Source organism: Asparagus officinalis, chromosome 8 (assembly GCF_001876935.1).
Source record: "Asparagus officinalis chromosome 8, Aspof.V1, whole genome shotgun sequence".
Lineage (NCBI taxonomy): Eukaryota > Viridiplantae > Streptophyta > Magnoliopsida > Asparagales > Asparagaceae > Asparagus > Asparagus officinalis.
Genome location: NC_033801.1, coordinates 15,936,260 through 15,954,926, shown reverse-complemented (window position 1 = coordinate 15,954,926; position 18,667 = coordinate 15,936,260). Strand labels below are relative to the sequence as shown.

Genomic DNA, 18,667 nt, shown 5'->3' with positions numbered 1-18,667 from the left:
GAAGCTGCGGGAGCTGGAGGATAAGGAGTTGGAGTCAAGGATGGTCTCGTTTAGTAGTTTGAGGAGGAGTTTGATGAGGCTTGCAGATGTTGAGAGTACTAAAATGTCTAACAGTAATCTTCTTGAGTCCCTTTTATGAGTTCATATGGATGTAGAAGTGCTTATGATCTTGGGTTCTTATTTGGGTTTGTGTTGTGTTTGATCAGTGCAGAGAATGTCGATATTCCCTTTTATGAGTTCATATGGATGTAGAAGTGAGTATTATCTTGGGTTCTTATTTGGGTTTGTGTTGTGATCAGTGCAGAGAGTGTCGATATTGACGAACATTGGTATGTCGATGACACCGAGCTTTATGTTTAAGAAGCCGCAGGAGCATCTCTTGGAAAATGTATGTAATGATTGCTTCTGTTGAATTTTGTTGTGTCAGTATATCAGTTGGTGGGTATGATTTAACTTGGATGGTTTTTATTGCAGTACTTCCATCCCGATCACATGTCGTCAGCTGAGAAGATGAAGTTGGAGCTCAAGAAAGTTCGGGATGAATTTAAGATGTCTGAGTCGGATTGCGGGTCTGCACGTGTTCAGGGTATGAGCTCAACTTTTGGATAAATAATATTCTTCCGTATAATATTGCTTAAAATTACTAATGAGAAGTTCTTAAACTAGCCAATGGAGGGACAGCGTTAAGGTTTAATTTCAAAAGCTTTTGTACACTTCCATATTTTGGTAGCAGGAAACCGCTAAGTGATAGTTAGGCACTGCAAAGCATGTTAGCATAGACTTTGATGTTTGTAACTCCCGGTATGGAGTGAAAGGGAACATCCACAAGGAAGAAATGATAAGTGTGTGAAGGCACCTCAGTAAGATAACACAATTAAATAATATTGAAGTTTAACATCCCACCTGTACAACCTATCATATGGATGTAGATTCAGCAGATCAGAGCTATTAAAGTTTATTACTCATGAATTTCGTTGTTCAACATTAAGCGGAAGCTCTTGCCAAACAACTTTAGTTCAATATTCTTCTCAACTTGGTGCAGGTTCTTCTCAAACAACTTGAGCTCAGTATTCTTCTAAGCTTGTTTCTGATTTACATGCTTGCAGTTTGGCTTGCTATTGCTGCAATAATTATTTGATAATCAAGTTTCATTGGTATAAGCATATGACCATGCTAATCAGCCTTGTAACTAGGATAAGAATCAGAAGTAAAAATCGTACTCCCTTTAAAAGAGGGAGTTATGGAAAAACTTTCCAATGACTATATTACTCCTATTCATTTTTGATTTTACATTCTAATACTAACTAAACTAAATTAGTTATTATTGTTAATTAATTATATTATATGTCATTTTGAGTTTGTATAATTTGGTCCCTAAAACTTCCAACGTTATTATAAAACTCTACATCATATTAATTATTAGTAGTGTATAATAATATATTAATAGATAATTGCACGTTAATAAAATATTTATGGAAAGAGTAAAAAATATAGAATTGACCTAAAATTATACCATGAAACTCATATAGGAAAATTACAAAGAGCATTCTTATGTTTAGGTAACAGGACAAAATGTACAAACATAAAATTTTAGAAAACATTATGATATTTAAGTGTAGCAAGATATGTTATCTAAAATAAAAAAAATACAACAAGATACACGTGGAGGTATATAAGTATAATTTTGGTAAACTATAAGGTATTTAAGTTCAATGAAGCCTATAAAAGATTTGGAACCTTTGTTATTCACAAACAATAGTATATGATCCCACTGATAAATAATATTCATCATACAATATGAGGCCAGATGCTTAGCTTATATTTATATAATAAAGGAGATGTGGAAAAATTAAAGCATCATATTTTGAACGAGTCTTAAGTTTTTGAATTATTTCTTGAAATTATATACTTCGCTTAGAAAATTTTAGAAGAGGCTTTCGAAGGACTACCACAAAGTGTTGGACATCATATAAATATTAAACAAATAAAATTCATGATATCGGATTGTAAAAATCAGGGATATGTATATAATACTGGGTGTCATATGAGATAATATTCATACATGACATGACACTGTAATATCTAACATATTAATGAATTTTAAACATAAGAATTTGTATCAAGATAAATGCTTAAGATGCGGGAGAGTCGAGAGTGGAGAGATTTGTGAGAAGAATTATGGTCTTTGTGGGTTTTGTAAGTTTCGATTTTGCTTCCCAAACACGATCCAAATCTGAGCCCGCAATCAAATTAAAAATGACATGATTCTCTCGATATCTTCAAAGGGATATATCAGCCATATTTTTAATAATGGTCGATATATCAAACAAATCACCAAACAAAAGAAAAAAATATAAAATATTACTGAGATAAAGTCTTTAACCCTATATATTGGCCGATATAGCAATATATCGACCAATATTTAATAGAATGCCTATAAGAGCAAATATGTAAAGGTTATCTAGATATTAGTTCCTTCATTTTAAATATCCAATAATTCTATGTTATTCCCTCAAAATTTTGAAATTGCTCATAATTTTAGGGACTAATATTAAATTATTAGAATTTTGAGGGACAAATTTTGAATAAGTCATATTTAAAAGAAGAGTTAAATTTTTAAAAACTCTCTCAACTATAGGGATTGTCTTAAAAAAAACCACTCAAGTGATTGAATTTGAGAAAACCCCTTACAATGGTGGTGGTGGTGGGGGTGGGGGGGTTGTTATAGATAACCCCTCTCAAATTTGGCGCAATTTTAGAAAACACCTCTCAACTATAGAGCGTCTCATAAAAAACTCTCCTAATCTTTTACACCTTTATCAACAAACCTCTTTAACATAGTTACTTTAATATGTGATTTGGACAAAATATCCTATTGAAGAAAGCAATTTTAATTAAAAAGAAACCCTCAACTGATAATAAAAAAACCACAATCAATTTACAATTCCTTTTCCCTCTATCACCTCTTTTTCTTTCATCTGGCAAAAACTAAGGTAATTCTTTTATGATTGATTGATATTTTTGTCCTTCCAAGTTAAGTACTTGTCACAAAATAGATAAGACTCAATGATATTAGTTTTGAGAGGTTAGCTTTAAGTGAGAAAAGTTCACAGTGGTTAAAATCAAATTTTTTAAGTTGAGATAGATTATCTACAAAACATCCAAAATTTTTCGGAGATTTACTTAGTTTTAAATAGTTAGGGAGGTGAGGGGGTAGGGGAGAAGGGGGGATTGATATCCCCTCCATAGTTGAGGGGGAGTTTTCTAAAATTAAACCTTAAACAAAAACATAACTTAAGTTACATGTGACATCAATTTTACACGAATGAAGTTTATACCAAGTCTATCACTCAATGAATTGGTTTGGGTTATTTGTCCTTAAATTTATCCTACACATCAACTCTGAAAATCTTTTGCTACACGAGAATCTCCGAGAGAAATTTAATAGTTATTTGGGATGGGTATATGATCCTTCTGATTCCTCTTGTCTTTCATGATTTATAATAAATTATTTGACAAAAATAAATTTAGTCGTCATTTTATATTGCTCACCTTCTTATAAGTTTATGAAGCTCCTAGTCTGGATATGAGTATTATTGCAGATATTGTATTCTTCTAACTCCTTAAGCTAAATTTTTGGATGTTGTTTGACATTGGATAGATATGAATTATTTTGCTAGAATACAATTAATATGAGCGCATAATATGTATAGATCATTCTCAATGAGCGCATAATATGTATAGATCATTCTCAGATATATTTTATAATTTTTTAAAACTAAAAAGTAATTGCTTTGACAGATTAATTAGTAGTTGGGAAGATGTAAAAAGAGGACAACATCAGATTTTAGAATTGATCACATAATTTATATTTTCTTTCTTGATGGAATTTGTATATTCTAACATAGAAAATTCCAGAAAAAAGTTCTTGAATATCTATAATACTTGGTCGCCTGATAAACAACAGATAGAAGTAAACAAGTGGAAGTAGACAACAGGTGGAAGTGATTTGTTTAGAACTGAATTAAATCCTTAATGACTAAATAAAACCTATCATTTTTCTTTGATGAATTCAAGAATTTATTTTTTTATTAATAATAATAGGTTTTTCTGTATTGGTCCCTTACATCATTAATATTTTGAAATTATACATTCAAATTACTAATTAATTTTAAAATTATTAATATTTAAGGCTTTAAACATCACTATTTCTTTGGAAGACAAAATATTAAAACCACGCATGGAAATATCTAAAAATATTTAGTATATTATGATAATTATAAAGCTTTTTGCAACCATGTTATAGTAAATAAATAAACTTAAAGTAAATAATTGTAATATTTGACCATGTGCAGTGCATGTGCATTCCATCTAGTATAACTAAAACATATGACATAACTAACTATATAAAGTGTATCTACAATTACTCTGAGATATTAAATATTGACATCACAAGCATTTATTTGCAAGGCAACCAGCTAACATCCAACAATTTCCCCCATTACTCTAAATTAGAAGTATGGAAACCCTCATATAGTACTTGTCGTGCTTCCCCATTTAGTTTCCTTTCTTGACTCCATATTCCTCTCAGGATTCATGCTAATGAAATCGTCACTGTATTTGTGTTTCTTAAATTTGTGGAATGAAATTATATGCTAGTCTTTGTTAGTTAAATAGATCTTTTTTGTCATTTACCTTTATTATATAACTTTTTTTTCCTTCTCCTGAGAAGAATAATTCTTTTTGCTGCAAGTTTCATCTTATTAATGAAAATCAGCTCTCATTTACTCTTACCCTTTGGTTTGGTAAGTTTTGGTGGCTTTTATCCTACTGTATGGCCTGCACTGTTTTAATCTCTGATGGTAAGAGTTCTACTAGGCAGTCCAAAATAATAGAATTTAGTTTCTTATTTTTTCCATTTAAGCTTTGAAAACTTCATTCTAGTGGAAACTGGTGAATATGACATTATTGAAGTGTGAGAATTTAGTCTAGAATGTGAAAATACTATTATACTGTTCTAAGTTGTCTCTGCTCAAGTTAATTTATTCTGAAATGGATATGTAAATATTACTTGCCAAATGTATAGTTAGGGAAAGACACATGATTGCAGTTAGGTATTATCTAATATACTGTGGACCAAAATATATGGGTTATTTGTAAGATATCTTTCAATTACAGAGTTTTTGGGGTGCTTACTAGCCAAAAAGGGATATGGTTTGGGAGGGTGGAATATCTGAGTGAGACTAGTTATGGATTTGGATCTCTAAAAGTGCATCTTCTAAGCTTCTGTACGAGTTTTCCTTGTAATTCTCAGTGGCTTACTTTATTTGTCGGGTATTCGTTTGGTTTTACTAGTCTCATGATCACCACCACCACCATGGTTTCTTTTCCTCTGCTTCTATATTTTCTCCTTTTGTTCTGAAATGAGACGATCTGGTATGTTCTTTTTCTTTCAGAAACAATTATTGTATACATACTCAAAATGAATATTTTTCTCTTATGGAACCAAAGACATTCATGATCCATGAGCTTGCTCATCCCAAATTAACAACCCACTGCATTATCTACGTGCCTTGAAACATGTACTTTAAGAACTTCTAAGTCATGAATGACGAAGTTTATTCAGCTGTAGCGTCCAAAAATGGTTCATTTTTCAACCATTTGATACATGGACAAACGATTTCTGAAGTGCAAGATAAGTACCAATTTATCCTAGATCTGGATCTGATGGATAGTAATATTTGTACAATTTTCAACTATGATATAATTTTGTCCTTGAAGAAAATTAATTGGGATGCCATCAGCTAAAAGAAATTGTCAAGATTACACTGTCTTCCAAGCGATTAGGCGCGGTTTCCCGTGAGGTAAAATTTGAAACTATGTAAAAATAAATCAAATTGGGAAAAGAATAAATTGTGGGAACTCCTATATTTTATGCTATCGCACTTTAATATCAACTCTGCAGCTGAAAATCAAATTGGCCTTAACTTGTTGATCCCACAATTTGTACACTTAAGCTCTCACTAGTTCTACATTCCTATTTCACCTTGCCTATGAATCGTCTTGAATCCTACTAACGACCTTTTACTGTGGGTTTCCCTCCATATTTTATTAAATAATAGCTCTTGCCAATAAGCCTTGGGTTAGCAATAAAATGTCCTTAAGAGTAACCACAGTTCCTGTACTTCTAATGGCATGCCTTAAACTCTGTCAAATGTACTGACTGAAGTCTTCTTTTTGCTCATTCTGAAAGGAAACAGTTGATAATCTTCTAATAACCTTTTACTATGTGTTTTTCCTCCTGATTTTATTCAATAATAGTTTTCCATTAAGCCTTGAGTTAGCAATAATAGCTCCTTAAGAATAGCCACAGTTCCTGTACTGACTTCTAATGGTGCGTCTTAAACCTCTGTGAAATGTATCAACCGAAGTCTTCTTTTGGCTCGTTCTGAAAGGAACCGGTTGACTCTTTTTCAAATCTTTCGCTGTGTCGTATCGTAAAGAGCATGTTTACGTGTGGCCATTCTTTCCCTTGGCTGAATTCGCTTGTCGAAACTCGCCTATTTCTTGTTCCCATGTAGTTTTGTTGTCATTTTTATGGTCTCCCACCTGAAATAAATTGCAGAATGGACCCACTTCCTGACGATATGCCAAATAATTTGACTATGATTATGTTATCTTGAGGTATCTCAAGATTTAATTTAAAGCAGTTGCTAAGTGGCAACTCTATGCAGACACTCTGATAATCCCCCCCCCCCCCCCCCCCTCGTTGGGATGAGTTGCACCATTTGTAGCAAGGTCCATTTTATCAGAAACTGGACCTGAAAGAAACCATCGTTAACATATTAGTTGTATGGTCTCTCATCGTTAACATATCAGAACCTGGACCTGAAAGAATTCCAGGACACTTGTTCTTCTTATAAGTCTCTCATCATCTCGTGCATGTTCAAACTTCTGTGGAATCCACAGTTAAGCTCTCATGTATCAAGTACTTTTTTCTCTTCTATGCAACATCTTGATGTCTGCTCGACGTTTAAGGTTCTTCAATTTTAGTTAATTATGGGCACTGGTTATTGCTATCAGTAGATTCTAGGTTCAATATATTATGTCTCATTCGGTTTCTACCTTTGCATGTGTTGCTATTTCTTTTCAACTTTAGCCATTCCTAAGCTAGTTGTCATCCTAAAGTTCCTTTTCTACTTCAATGGTTATGTAGCATGTTTCTTGACTGCCTTGTCGAATCATTCTCACTGAATAATAGTTCAGCAAATTCTGTCTTTTCTGTGCAGTTGCTCAACTAACAACCAAAATTAAGCATCTGTCATCAGTTTTACACAAGAAGGTATAAATTCTTGTATTATTATTTCACGAATTATTTTCTTTAATGTTATCTTTATACTTCTATTAACGATGAGTTTCACACTTTTCGTTGGCAGGACAAGCATTCCCGAAAAGGGCTGAGTGAGATGGTCCAGAGAAGGAAGAAACTCCTCAAGTACCTCCGAAGAACAGACTGGGACTCTTACTGCTTTGTGCTGTCAAAATTAGGTCTAAGAGATGTCCCTGAGTACAAGGTTCCTGATTACAAGTGCTGATGATTTTATCTTCAACTCTCGATCGATAGATGGTGCTCCTTTGGGAATTTTGGTAGGCAGAATACATGGCCTCCCAAAGTTCTATATGATCCACATTCTGAGGAAGTATTCATCACACAGCGGAATGCCCGTGGAGACAGCAGATTATGTTTCGACCTGCTCTATCTATAAAATGTTCCCCGTACAAGAGGTTGATGAGTGTAATTTTTTCAATCTTTCGTGTTATTGGTTTAAGGTGTAGGCATCTGTAGGAATGATAACTACAGTTTATCTGCAATCACAGCTGTTGTCAGTTCCAATTTTGCTGATTGGTAGACGGTAAAATCTGTTTATGCTTACGAGTTTTAGTGATTTATATTTGGTTACGATGCCTTCCGGACTATTTTTGAGAGCGTACGTGATGCTCGGGTTGTTCTGTGTGCTGAATGAGTTTTAATCTGATTAACTAGACAGGTTTGTTTGGCTACCAAGGTGTTTTTGTTGTGTTTTTCTAGAAAAACACATTGGTGTTTGGTTTTTTCTCCAAAGTTGTTTTGAAAACGCCCTTGTGGTTTTGATAATCAGAACATGAGAAATATTTGCAATAGTTGATAATCAGAACATGAGAGGAGCCATTAAATTCTAAAACAATTCATATATTCAGCAAAAAAAAAAAAAATAATCAGACCAGGCAAAAATAACGCTTACAGTGCGTTGAGATGACCGGCGACGGGATCTACAGGAGACGGCAACGAGATCCGGAAGCGACGGCGACGGCGGAAGTCAGATCGAGCTGCGCGACGACCACGAGACGTGACGAGCAGGCATCAATCTGAAGCATTGGCGACACCACGACGTGTGATATGCTGCTGCAAGGCCGTCGACGTGACGAGGATTTGGGATTGGACCGACGCGACTCGCCTGAGCGCGAACACTGCTCTGGAGCCGCGGACGCCTGGATCGACGAAGAGTGTGGTTTTGCACGACGAGGGGTTTAGCACCACCGCAACGGAATCGACGAACACGACGAACGGAATCGGCGACCACGACGAACGGAATCGGCGAAGACGATGTGGGTTTTGGGCGATGATGATTTGGGGAAATGAAAACAGCGGCCCTTAAACACCTCTTCGTTGTTTTCAGAAACCCGTTGAAAGTTTGGTCTTATTGGAGTTTTGGACTGAAAAACGGAGCGGTTCCCAAACACGTTTGGCATTTTTTTTTAAAACAAAACGAAAACAAGACAAACACACTAACCAAACGCAGCTGTTTTACTATTTCTTCGAGTTGATGCGATGAATATGAGAACGTCACCGGTTTTGAGTTGGTGCCAAATGGGAACTGTTTGCTTTAAGCTTTGCTTTCATATGTTATTGTACATGCTTTTCTTGGTAGCCGTCAGATGCGGAGACGCTTTCAAATACGACAGATGGGGAGGCAAAAAAAAAAAAAAAAATTAATATAATCCAAGATCCATTGCCAGTTTGCCACCCTGGCACCAAAATAAAAATTAAGCAACAAGCCAACCCAAATATTCCAGCTTAATTGCCCCAACCGACGCTTTCAGCCCCCATGGCTGTTAGTAGGCCCGGTTCGGTTCGGTTCCGTTCCCTTCTTTCATCCTTTTGGCGGCAAATCCGGTTCAGTTCCATCCTCAACTAGATTTTTTTCAACCCTAAACCTGTGGGTTATTTTGGTAATTTCCAAAAAAAACGCTATAACTTAATCAGATCACACCAGTGTCCTCTCGTTCACCAATCCCAGATTCACCACCGGAACTCCTCCGTTGCTGAGATCTCCATCTCAATGAACTTCTCTCTCTCTCCTCGCTACTAAAAAGGTCAGTTCTTTTTTATTCCAATTTGCTCATTATATTCATAATTCTCAGCTTCGGTCACGAAAGCCCATCACCAAATCCTCTAGACTGAACTAGATCTACTAACCCATTTCCCCAAAACCCAAAGATCCAGCCCTGAACCCTAGATCCAAACCCACGTCGACGGAAAAGATGGGACCTTGCTCAAGATTTGTCATCTGGGTCATCTCGAATTTCTTAATTCTCCAATCAATTCAAGCCTTTTATCTCCCTGGTAGCTACCCTCACAAGTACCAGACTGGGGATTCCTTATCCGTTAAAGTGAACTCTCTGACCTCGATCGAGACCGAAATACCATTCAGTTACTACTCCCTCCCCTTTTGCCAGCCTCAAGAAGGCATCAAGGACTCGGCCGAAAACCTTGGTGAGCTCCTGATGGGTGACCGAATTGAGAACTCCCCGTATCAATTCAAGATGCACACTAACGAATCCGATGTGTTCCTTTGTCGGTCTGATCTGTCGAAGGACAATTTCAATCTCTTGAAGAAGAGGATTGATGAAATGTACCAGGTGAACTTGATTCTCGATAACTTACCCGCGATTCGATACACCAAGAAGGATGATTACTTCCTTCGATGGACCGGGTATCCAGTTGGGATCAAAGTTGATGATGCTTATTACTTGTTTAACCATTTGAAGTTTACCATTTTGATTCATAAGTATGAGGAGACCAATGTGGCTAGGGTTATGGGGACTGGGGATGCCGCAGAGGCGATACCCAATTTGGAAAAATCGAAATCTGGGTTCGATTTGCCTCCGGGTTATATGGTGGTCGGGTTTGAGGTTGTGCCTTGTAGCCTTCAGCATGATGCGGAGTCGGTCAAGGACTTGAAGATGTATGATAAGTACCCATCGAAAATCCAATGTGACCCTTCAACAGTTGCTATGTCCCTTAAAGAGAACCAACCAATTGTGTTCACTTATGAGTACTCGTTCGTTGATAGTGATATTAAGTGGCCATCTAGATGGGATGCATATTTGAAGATGGAAGGTGCAAAGGTGCATTGGTTCTCGATTCTCAATTCTTTGATGGTTATTGCCTTTTTGGCTGGAATTGTCCTCGTGATCCTTTTGAGGACAGTGAGAAGGGATTTGACTCGGTATGAGGAGCTTGATAAGGAAGCTCAGGCTCAGATGAATGAGGAGTTATCAGGGTGGAAACTTGTTGTGGGTGATGTATTCAGAGCTCCAAGCAATCCAACATTCCTCTGTGTTCTTATTGGTGATGGAGTTCAAATTCTTGGTATGGCATTGGTGACTATCTTATTTGCTGCACTTGGGTTCATGTCTCCAGCCTCTAGAGGAACTTTGATCACCGGAATGCTATTCTTTTATCTCATTCTCGGAATTCTTGCTGGTTATGCTGCTGTTAGGCTTTGGAAAACAATGAGATGTGGGGATCACTCGGGTTGGGTCTCAGTTTCTTGGAAAGTTGCTTGTTTCTTCCCTGGAATCGCTTTCTTTATTTTGACCACATTAAACTTCCTGTTATGGGGTAGTCATAGTACTGGAGCAATTCCTCTCTCTTTATTCGTCATTCTCATTCTCCTTTGGTTTTGCATCTCGGTGCCTCTTACACTTGTTGGTGGATTCTTTGGTGCAAAAGCGGCTCATTTTGAGTACCCAGTGCGAACTAATCAAATCCCTCGACAGATTCCTGCTCAAAAATACCCATCTTGGCTATTGGTTATAGGAGCTGGGACCCTTCCCTTTGGCACTCTCTTCATCGAGCTTTTCTTTATAATGTCGAGCATTTGGATGGGGCGAGTGTACTATGTATTTGGTTTCCTCTTCATTGTGTTGATGCTTCTTGTTGTGGTGTGTGCTGAGGTTTCTTTGGTTCTCACTTACATGCACATTTGTGTTGAGGACTGGCAGTGGTGGTGGAAGTCGTTTTTTGCTTCAGGATCTGTTGCTTTGTATATCTTTTTGTACTCGGTGAACTACCTTATCTTTGATTTGAAGAGCTTGAGCGGGCCTGTGTCTGCTACGCTTTACCTTGGATATTCTCTCTTCATGGCTATTGCTATAATGCTTGCAACGGGGACAGTTGGGTTCATCTCCTCCTTCTGGTTTGTTCACTACCTTTTCTCTTCAGTGAAGTTGGACTGATCTCGTACTATGAGCTATATTGCTGGTGATCAAGTGGAAGGTGAAATATCTATTCTTTTTCGTTAGTTATTTAGTCTGTTCGTCTCTTTACTCTGCTTCATTGGATTTTTGTAGCTTGGTATTTTATACTAGAGAATAATGCCTTTGGCTTCTATTATTCTTTATTACATTAAGATTTATTTATGCTTAATGCCATGGTAAAATGTGAGGTAAAATGTATCGTGTTGTGATTGTTTCGAAATACTGTTTCTTTGTTTGTCCTTAATCAGCATATGACACAATATTTCTTGTCAGATTCTGTAATTGTGAATTGCTGAAATATGCTGTTGTTGTTTTCGAAATACATTAAGATTTATGCTGTTGTTGTTTTCGATGTTTCTACAATTCGTGTTATTTTTCATATACCATGTGCTTTTATTGCAATAGTTTTAAGCCTTTATTTGCTTTTTCATTAAAATATAACCAGACTGCTGCTAAACATCATGATACCAAATTACTTTTTTGTTTTGGGAAAGCCCGGATGAGGTGTTCTTCACTTTTACTAGGTTTAAAAGAAACAAGAGAAGAAATTTTTTAGACTAAGTGTTTACTGAAATGGTTGGATAAGCTTACTATTGTCACGATTTAGTATGGAAATAGTTGGCAAAGGAGCTCAAGCATTTTTAGAGACAATAGCACATAAGCATGAAACTAGTATTGTACAGAATCTCTCTTCAGAAAACTCGATAACCTTTGCTTGCTTTTACAGTGTTTAAAATAGTCTTATCCACGTTGTAATTCCTCGTTGGAATTTTTTTTTTCCAGAACAAAAAATTGATTTCAGTTTATGAATTTTCCTCTTTCACTGCAACTGCCAGAATGTGGTGTCTCCTCGGTCCCCTCCCTGAGAACCACACTTTGTATTCAATTAGTGGTTGCCATTGCATCTGTAATCAGCTGATTGTGTGTTGCTAAGCTGTCTTTGTTTCTTCATTTGATACCATTATCTCTAACTTCATTATCGGCTTTAGCTTCTTGTGCTATTTTGGTTGTATCTAATTCTCAACCATCAAGTTTGATGGTCCTTTCGAGATTTGTTTCCTCTTCAAGGTATGATACAACTTGCCTGCAGGATATAATATCTATACTACTTGTTAAAGCATCGACAATATTTCCGTATGATTGGAAAACAATACCAACTAAAAGGTTGGAAAAACAATAGCAAGTGAGAGGTATTCCAACCGAAGTAGGATGAAGAGGCTTAGAATATCATTACAAATTCTCACCTTTGATTAATTGAGAGTTCGGCTGTTTATAAGAATTCCTTTCACTTACCGTCATGTGTTGTTAGTGAAGAATTTTTTGGATGAAACATTAATAGCAGGCTATATACTAGAGATTTAGTACAGGTAATGCATGTATGATCCTAAATACCCAATGTTGACCTTAGTTGCATCTTTAAGATTTTATCCAAATGTGAATGCAGCAAAAGCAATATGCAGTACTGGTGCATAAAGAATTTTGTATGGTGCTGCGGTATGAAGAAATTTGTATCATATCATTCGATTGATAAAAGATTTATGAAGATGTGTTAGGCCTTCAGGCCTTCTATTTCATTCTACTGATCAAATATTTTCCCTTTCGTCGAACATGATGCTTTTCAAGGGTAGATGGAATCATCTTTACCATTGAGCTTTTCAATTTTTTTAATTGTTTTTTTTAATTTAATTTAATTTTTTTAGAGGAAAAGATGGGGTTACAATTTTAAGTTGGGAAGTTGCAAGACACTGAGAATTTGGGGTTACAAATTTAAGTTGGGAAGTTTAAAGTTTGCTTGCCGGGCCTCTTTTCAATCTTACGTCCTAGCGAGTTATTGCAGTAGCGACATTTACAAAATTACCGTGAGCTTTGTCGAAAAGTTTGATTAGTTTTCGGATTCAGTCAAAAAGTTGCCTTTAGCAGTATTTAACTGATGATATATTTTCTCATAAACCCTCAATTGAAACAAGGAATAACTTTTTAACTTTCTGTGGTTTTGGTCTGTCTGTGTTCAACAACTGAATTTTATTTGCAACTTGGGTACTGGTGAAAATGAAAGTTGAGGATTTTCTCCTCTTTCTATCTTGTACCTACTGACTTTTGTTTGCCATTGCTTTCCCTTCATTGAATACGGTTTGGGAAGAAATGAAACACTTGGTAGAACAAATTTCAAAGAGAGATTTTCTTCTAGCTCACTGATAAATAATTTTCCTCACTTTTGAGCTTGGAAATTATGGAGAAAAATTTGCAGTGTCATCCACTTTTGTCTAGTCATCATTGTCATATTCTCATCATCTCCAACTTCTAACAATATACTCTGTATTAAGAATTGAGTTGATCATGATTGCTTAAGAAACTAACATACGTCTAAAGAAAAGAGTATTAAACTTCATAAAACTACCATAAATATGAGCGGTCATGCAGCGGGCTTTCACAAATCTTGTAGGGAGGGAAAATGTATCACAAACTTTAAAATGTGTGGAAAAATATTGTATACTATCAAAAAATATTGTATACTATTAGTAATCGCGACATCCATCCTTTCTCTAATATTTTAATTATGGTGTGACCTCAACAAACGCATTGAAAGGAATGTGAAATTTTGCAATCCTTCTGCTCCACTTCATGCCTTTTCTAAGTTCTCACGACTCCTAGATAAGAATCTTGAGGATTAATAATTGTCATAACATAAAAATGGACAAAGTTTAGATGCATAACCCTCAAGTTATGCATTAGGAACTAACTAAATTATTCTCTGAAACAAAGTGGACTTTGTCTTAAACAAAAGAACAAGCTATTTTCAAATTTAGGTAGGTAATGAAAATGATCTTCATATGTTTAATACCCATGTGATTGAATATGCTTTGTGAATAGTAGCTGGCATCATTTTCTTTTTTTATGGAGGATTCTTCCACCCTCCTGCAGTTGCAGCTAATGTTATATCCTTTACTTCTATACTGGCCGTTATTCAGCGGGATGCGCATGTATTTTTGGATACTAGTCCCTTAAAACCTTACTAATTTGGAAGTAGCCCCTCAAATTATTGAAATTGCTGGTACGTCCCTCAATGCTAGTATATAAGCGTTACCAAATAAGTTCCTGAAATCATTTAAATCTTTATTAGGTCTTCTATTTCTTATAAATCGTTTCGAATTAATTCCTCCAACCAAGAGTTGCACCGGAGGGTTCAATAGTAAATTCAATCATCTGGTAGGCTAATTTCAAAATTATTAAAGAATCGAGGAGAGGAGAAAAAAAACTTTAATATGTATTTTGAAATTAGCCTGCCAAATCATCGAAATATATTAAAAGGATTCACTCAGTAATCTATCTCCAGCAATAAAACTACAAGCAACCTATACACAACTGTGTGATAGTTCAAGTGGTCGCAACTCCAATTGCTATCAACCCAGCAGAAGTTAAAAAAAAAAAAAGGTGATACAGCAAAACAAACATATGCAACTACAATTATAATCGAAATATATAAAATTGTAAAACTACAATTAATCTCATTACCAAAGCAGAATTACAACAATGGTAAGAACATGCAATTTCAGTTAGAACAAACCGAACAATTAACCCCCAGCTGCGAGCATTTTAGTTAACCTAACCACTTTCAACCTAATACGTGGCATCTCGTTTTGGACATGCATTTGTGATGTCTTAGCTTCTACCAGGGCCGGCCCAAGCTTTTTTGAGGCTCTGTGCGAAATGATAAAATGATGCCCTCTTCTATATAAATGTTGAACTATAAATTTATTGAATTATATTTATTGGTGTGTTTCCTAATAGGGAATAGTTAATTGGGAATTAATGAGTTCAAATTGAATTTCCTAAACTTTAGGAGACAAATGAGCAACTAATCATAATTGTAGTACTAATTGGTGTATATTTCCGGTAAAATGTAAATCAGATGGGTCATGGGTGTTAGGCAGTTAGGCTTAGGCAATGGACATAAATTATTATTTAATTTAGTGGGCTAGTATTAGATTATTAGGCCCTTTTTTAAACAAACAAAAGACTTATTAGAAAGAATTAAGAAATATACTATGGGCATTTTTAAAAATTTGAGGCCCCCTTTGAAATGGGGCCCTGTGCGGTCGCCCCCCTACCCCCCTCTTGGGCCGGGCCTGGCTTCTACAACGCATGTATGGACCTCAAAAGTTGTGTTACTTTCATATGGAGCCCTGATACAAACCCCTTGTGCGATGCACAACAGCACTAAAACTAAAATCAAAACCTCACAAATTAAGCCATGGCCGTCCGCATTAACATAGTGAGCACAATCCTCTCCCTCATCCTCATATGCCAACCTCTTGATCAAGCGTTCTCCCCGATGATTCCAAAAATACTCCAACCCCTTTAGATAAAAAAAAAATTTAGCAAACTAAATGATTTTCAACATTAATGCGGGGATCAACGCATTAAGAATTCCGACGTTTGCTGCAGTTCTTGCGAGCCCTCAGACGACCACTGCGCCGATGCATGCCAGGGTACATTCGAGGATTGTGTCGATCACTGCTCTCCGCCTATTCCCAACAGCGCATTCGCAAATGTGGCCGAACCTGGACCGTAGTTTCTCGTGCCGATGTAACTGCAATACGCAAGGAAATTAATTTCAACGTTGAAAGAGTTGATGGATTCTACATGTGCTGAAATAAAAAAAATATAATGAAGAAAAAAAATAATCTCTTGGGGTATGTATGCACTCGTTGGGTATATTAATGAATAAGAAAATAAATGTGCTACCAAGTTCTTGGAAAGTATATATTAAGGTGAAATGCACCTTGAAGTTAAGGGGATTAAAACTTTTGTAACCCAATTATTGGATAACCCGATCCAAAAAAATGAAACTGGCCAAATTTTGGATTTGGATTCTGAAAATTATGTCTCATAGATTTTTTGAACAAGTATCGCTCTAAATGTTATGCAAGGTGTACGTCTCTTGTAAAATATAAGATTCTGATTTCAATACAGAAGTTTTAATTACCAAGGGTAAATTTCACAAAACCCCCTAAGTTTGGCGGTTTACATTAGGGAGCGATGAGCCCATATCCTCGGATACGATCTCATAAAAGGTAATAAGTGTTGATGTGAACTTTATAATTCTCCTACGTTGCATCTTTCACGCCTCTTTTGACTTGGACTATCACATATAAAATTAAACAAACAAATGTTAGAAGATAGCGTGCTCATTATTCATGGCCTAACGTATACTTGATGGGGAGAGGCACAAATTAACATCATAACCTTATTTCAGTTATTTGACCAAATTCACATATGCATCATTCGTCTTCTCATTTAATTTTGACGGATACAAATATGAAATTTTCTTTTCAAATCATAGTCTATCTGCATTGGTAACTAGGGGCACAATCGGCTCGGATATGATACTTACCATATTCATATCTGCTTACTCATCACAATTATGAATACAAATACAGATATATCTCGGTAAAGGAAACTTCAAATCCATATCTGCTAAAATCGGATACGGATACGAATATACATGCAGATATATATACAAAATGGGTACAAGAAAAGTAAATGATATTGAAAAAATATACTTGATGTGATACAAAAGAGTTCATTAATATGTTCGTTATATCTAAAAAGCTAAGATGAGACATCTTGATCATCAAAATTAACCTCAAAAGCCTTATTTAAGGATTAAACCTATTGTAACAATATGCTCAATATGTATTTAGATATTCCGAATATGAATCCGTATATTTCACTATAAAATCATACCCGTAACTATATCTTATTAGTTATAGATTTGTGTAACTATCCATATAGAATATAGTCACCGATATGTTCTTGGATACATATATGATTTAGCACCCCTATTGATAACTATGAGTAGTTTTAAATAGATGCCAATATAATAACTTCTATATGGTATCAGGATCCAATTCATTTGCACGGTTGCACCCCTAACACAATAGAAATGGATAAGTCAATTATAAGATTGTGTTAAAAAATAACGTATTGATAATCCGTAAAATTGGTTATTACCATTACTTAGTGAAAATTTTCTTACACATGTCCTCCGTGAGAACCCAAAAAAATAGTCCCACATCATTGGATTGTGAGAGGATTAGAGTGTTTAAATAGTGAAATCTAAAGCTTAAGTGTAGCATTGGTCAACCGATTTTGGTAGTGGTGAGATCCAACCAACGCAGTACACTTAGTAGATCCCACAGCTTGCCATGCGCTAACTGGCTTGTGGGCTCGAAGCATGATAAATCGTATCAAAGCAGTTTTTTATGAGTCAAATAACGTGCTACACTCAGTGGGTATGACAATGGGCTCGCTATGTGACATCTTCCGTCCATAAAGTTATATCACTATGAAGACGGACAAAAGATTAGACTTTAACATAATATTGTTTAATTTGTTTAAAAATAACATTTTTAATTATTTTTATATATCAAGCTTCAAAAGTTGACCAAAGAAGAATGTGCTATCGAAAGCAAGGTTTTGATAATTTTGAATCTAGATTAAATTTCAGAGTGGAGTAATTGAAGTCGCCAACTTGACAAAGATGCCTGAATCTTGCAGCTTAAGTGAATTATAAGCTACTAAAATGAAGCCTTGTTTTCATATAAGTATTAATGAATTCAGAAGTTAAAAATGGCTCAGTCGTCAAGACGGCCGCCCTCCCCCCCGCCGCCCCCAAGTTTTGAAAGCATTAATCTAAATAGTGAGAAAGATCCTCCTAAGTTTTCTAAGTTTTAGGGGTTATTAATTAGAACCCCCTAAAGTTTAGGGGTTATCAGAACTCTGCTCCTCTGATAGTGTTAATTTCAAATATTCATATCATTAGATAAAATTATGCTAAGGAATGTTTCTTTCAATGAAAGTTTTACTTGACAATTTTATAGGATTTTCTGATAAAATCTTAAATTTGAATGGGTCTTTTAATAACTCCTTCAATTTAAAGGGATTTTCTAATATTTTGAAAGTTGTGGAAGCTTTAATAGTCCAAAGTTGAAGGGTAAGTTTTCTTATATCTGGCCTTAAAAAATTGGAAAAATATATCAAATTGACATGTTACTGGTTTACTGCATTGAATCTTTGATTC

At 35.6% G+C, this 18,667-nt stretch overlaps 2 protein-coding genes across 2 annotated transcripts in view; both read left to right on the top strand.

Annotated features, from left to right (window-relative positions):
• Positions 1-7,977, top strand: part of LOC109819493 — an 8,912-nt gene extending 935 nt beyond the window's left edge. Inside the window, exons 1-5 of the mRNA XM_020385233.1 lie at positions 1-113; positions 300-388; positions 475-586; positions 7,290-7,342; positions 7,437-7,977. The exon at positions 1-113 is cut by the window's left edge and continues 935 nt beyond it. Coding sequence (XP_020240822.1) covers positions 1-113; positions 300-388; positions 475-586; positions 7,290-7,342; positions 7,437-7,595 — 526 coding nt within the window. The 3' untranslated portion in view covers positions 7,596-7,977. The remainder of the gene's footprint in view (positions 114-299; positions 389-474; positions 587-7,289; positions 7,343-7,436) is intronic.
• On the top strand, positions 9,315-11,932 carry LOC109819608 (transmembrane 9 superfamily member 11-like). The gene has a single exon (XM_020385385.1). The coding sequence runs from the start codon at positions 9,583-9,585 to the stop codon at positions 11,560-11,562; it is 1,980 nt and encodes a 659-aa protein (XP_020240974.1). The 5' UTR covers positions 9,315-9,582; the 3' UTR covers positions 11,563-11,932.

What these genes read in the sequence shown, in the direction of transcription:
- LOC109819608 (XM_020385385.1), top strand. Translation starts at nt 9,583, where the DNA reads ATGGGACCTTGCTCAAGATTTGTCATCTGGGTCATCTCGAATTTCTTA.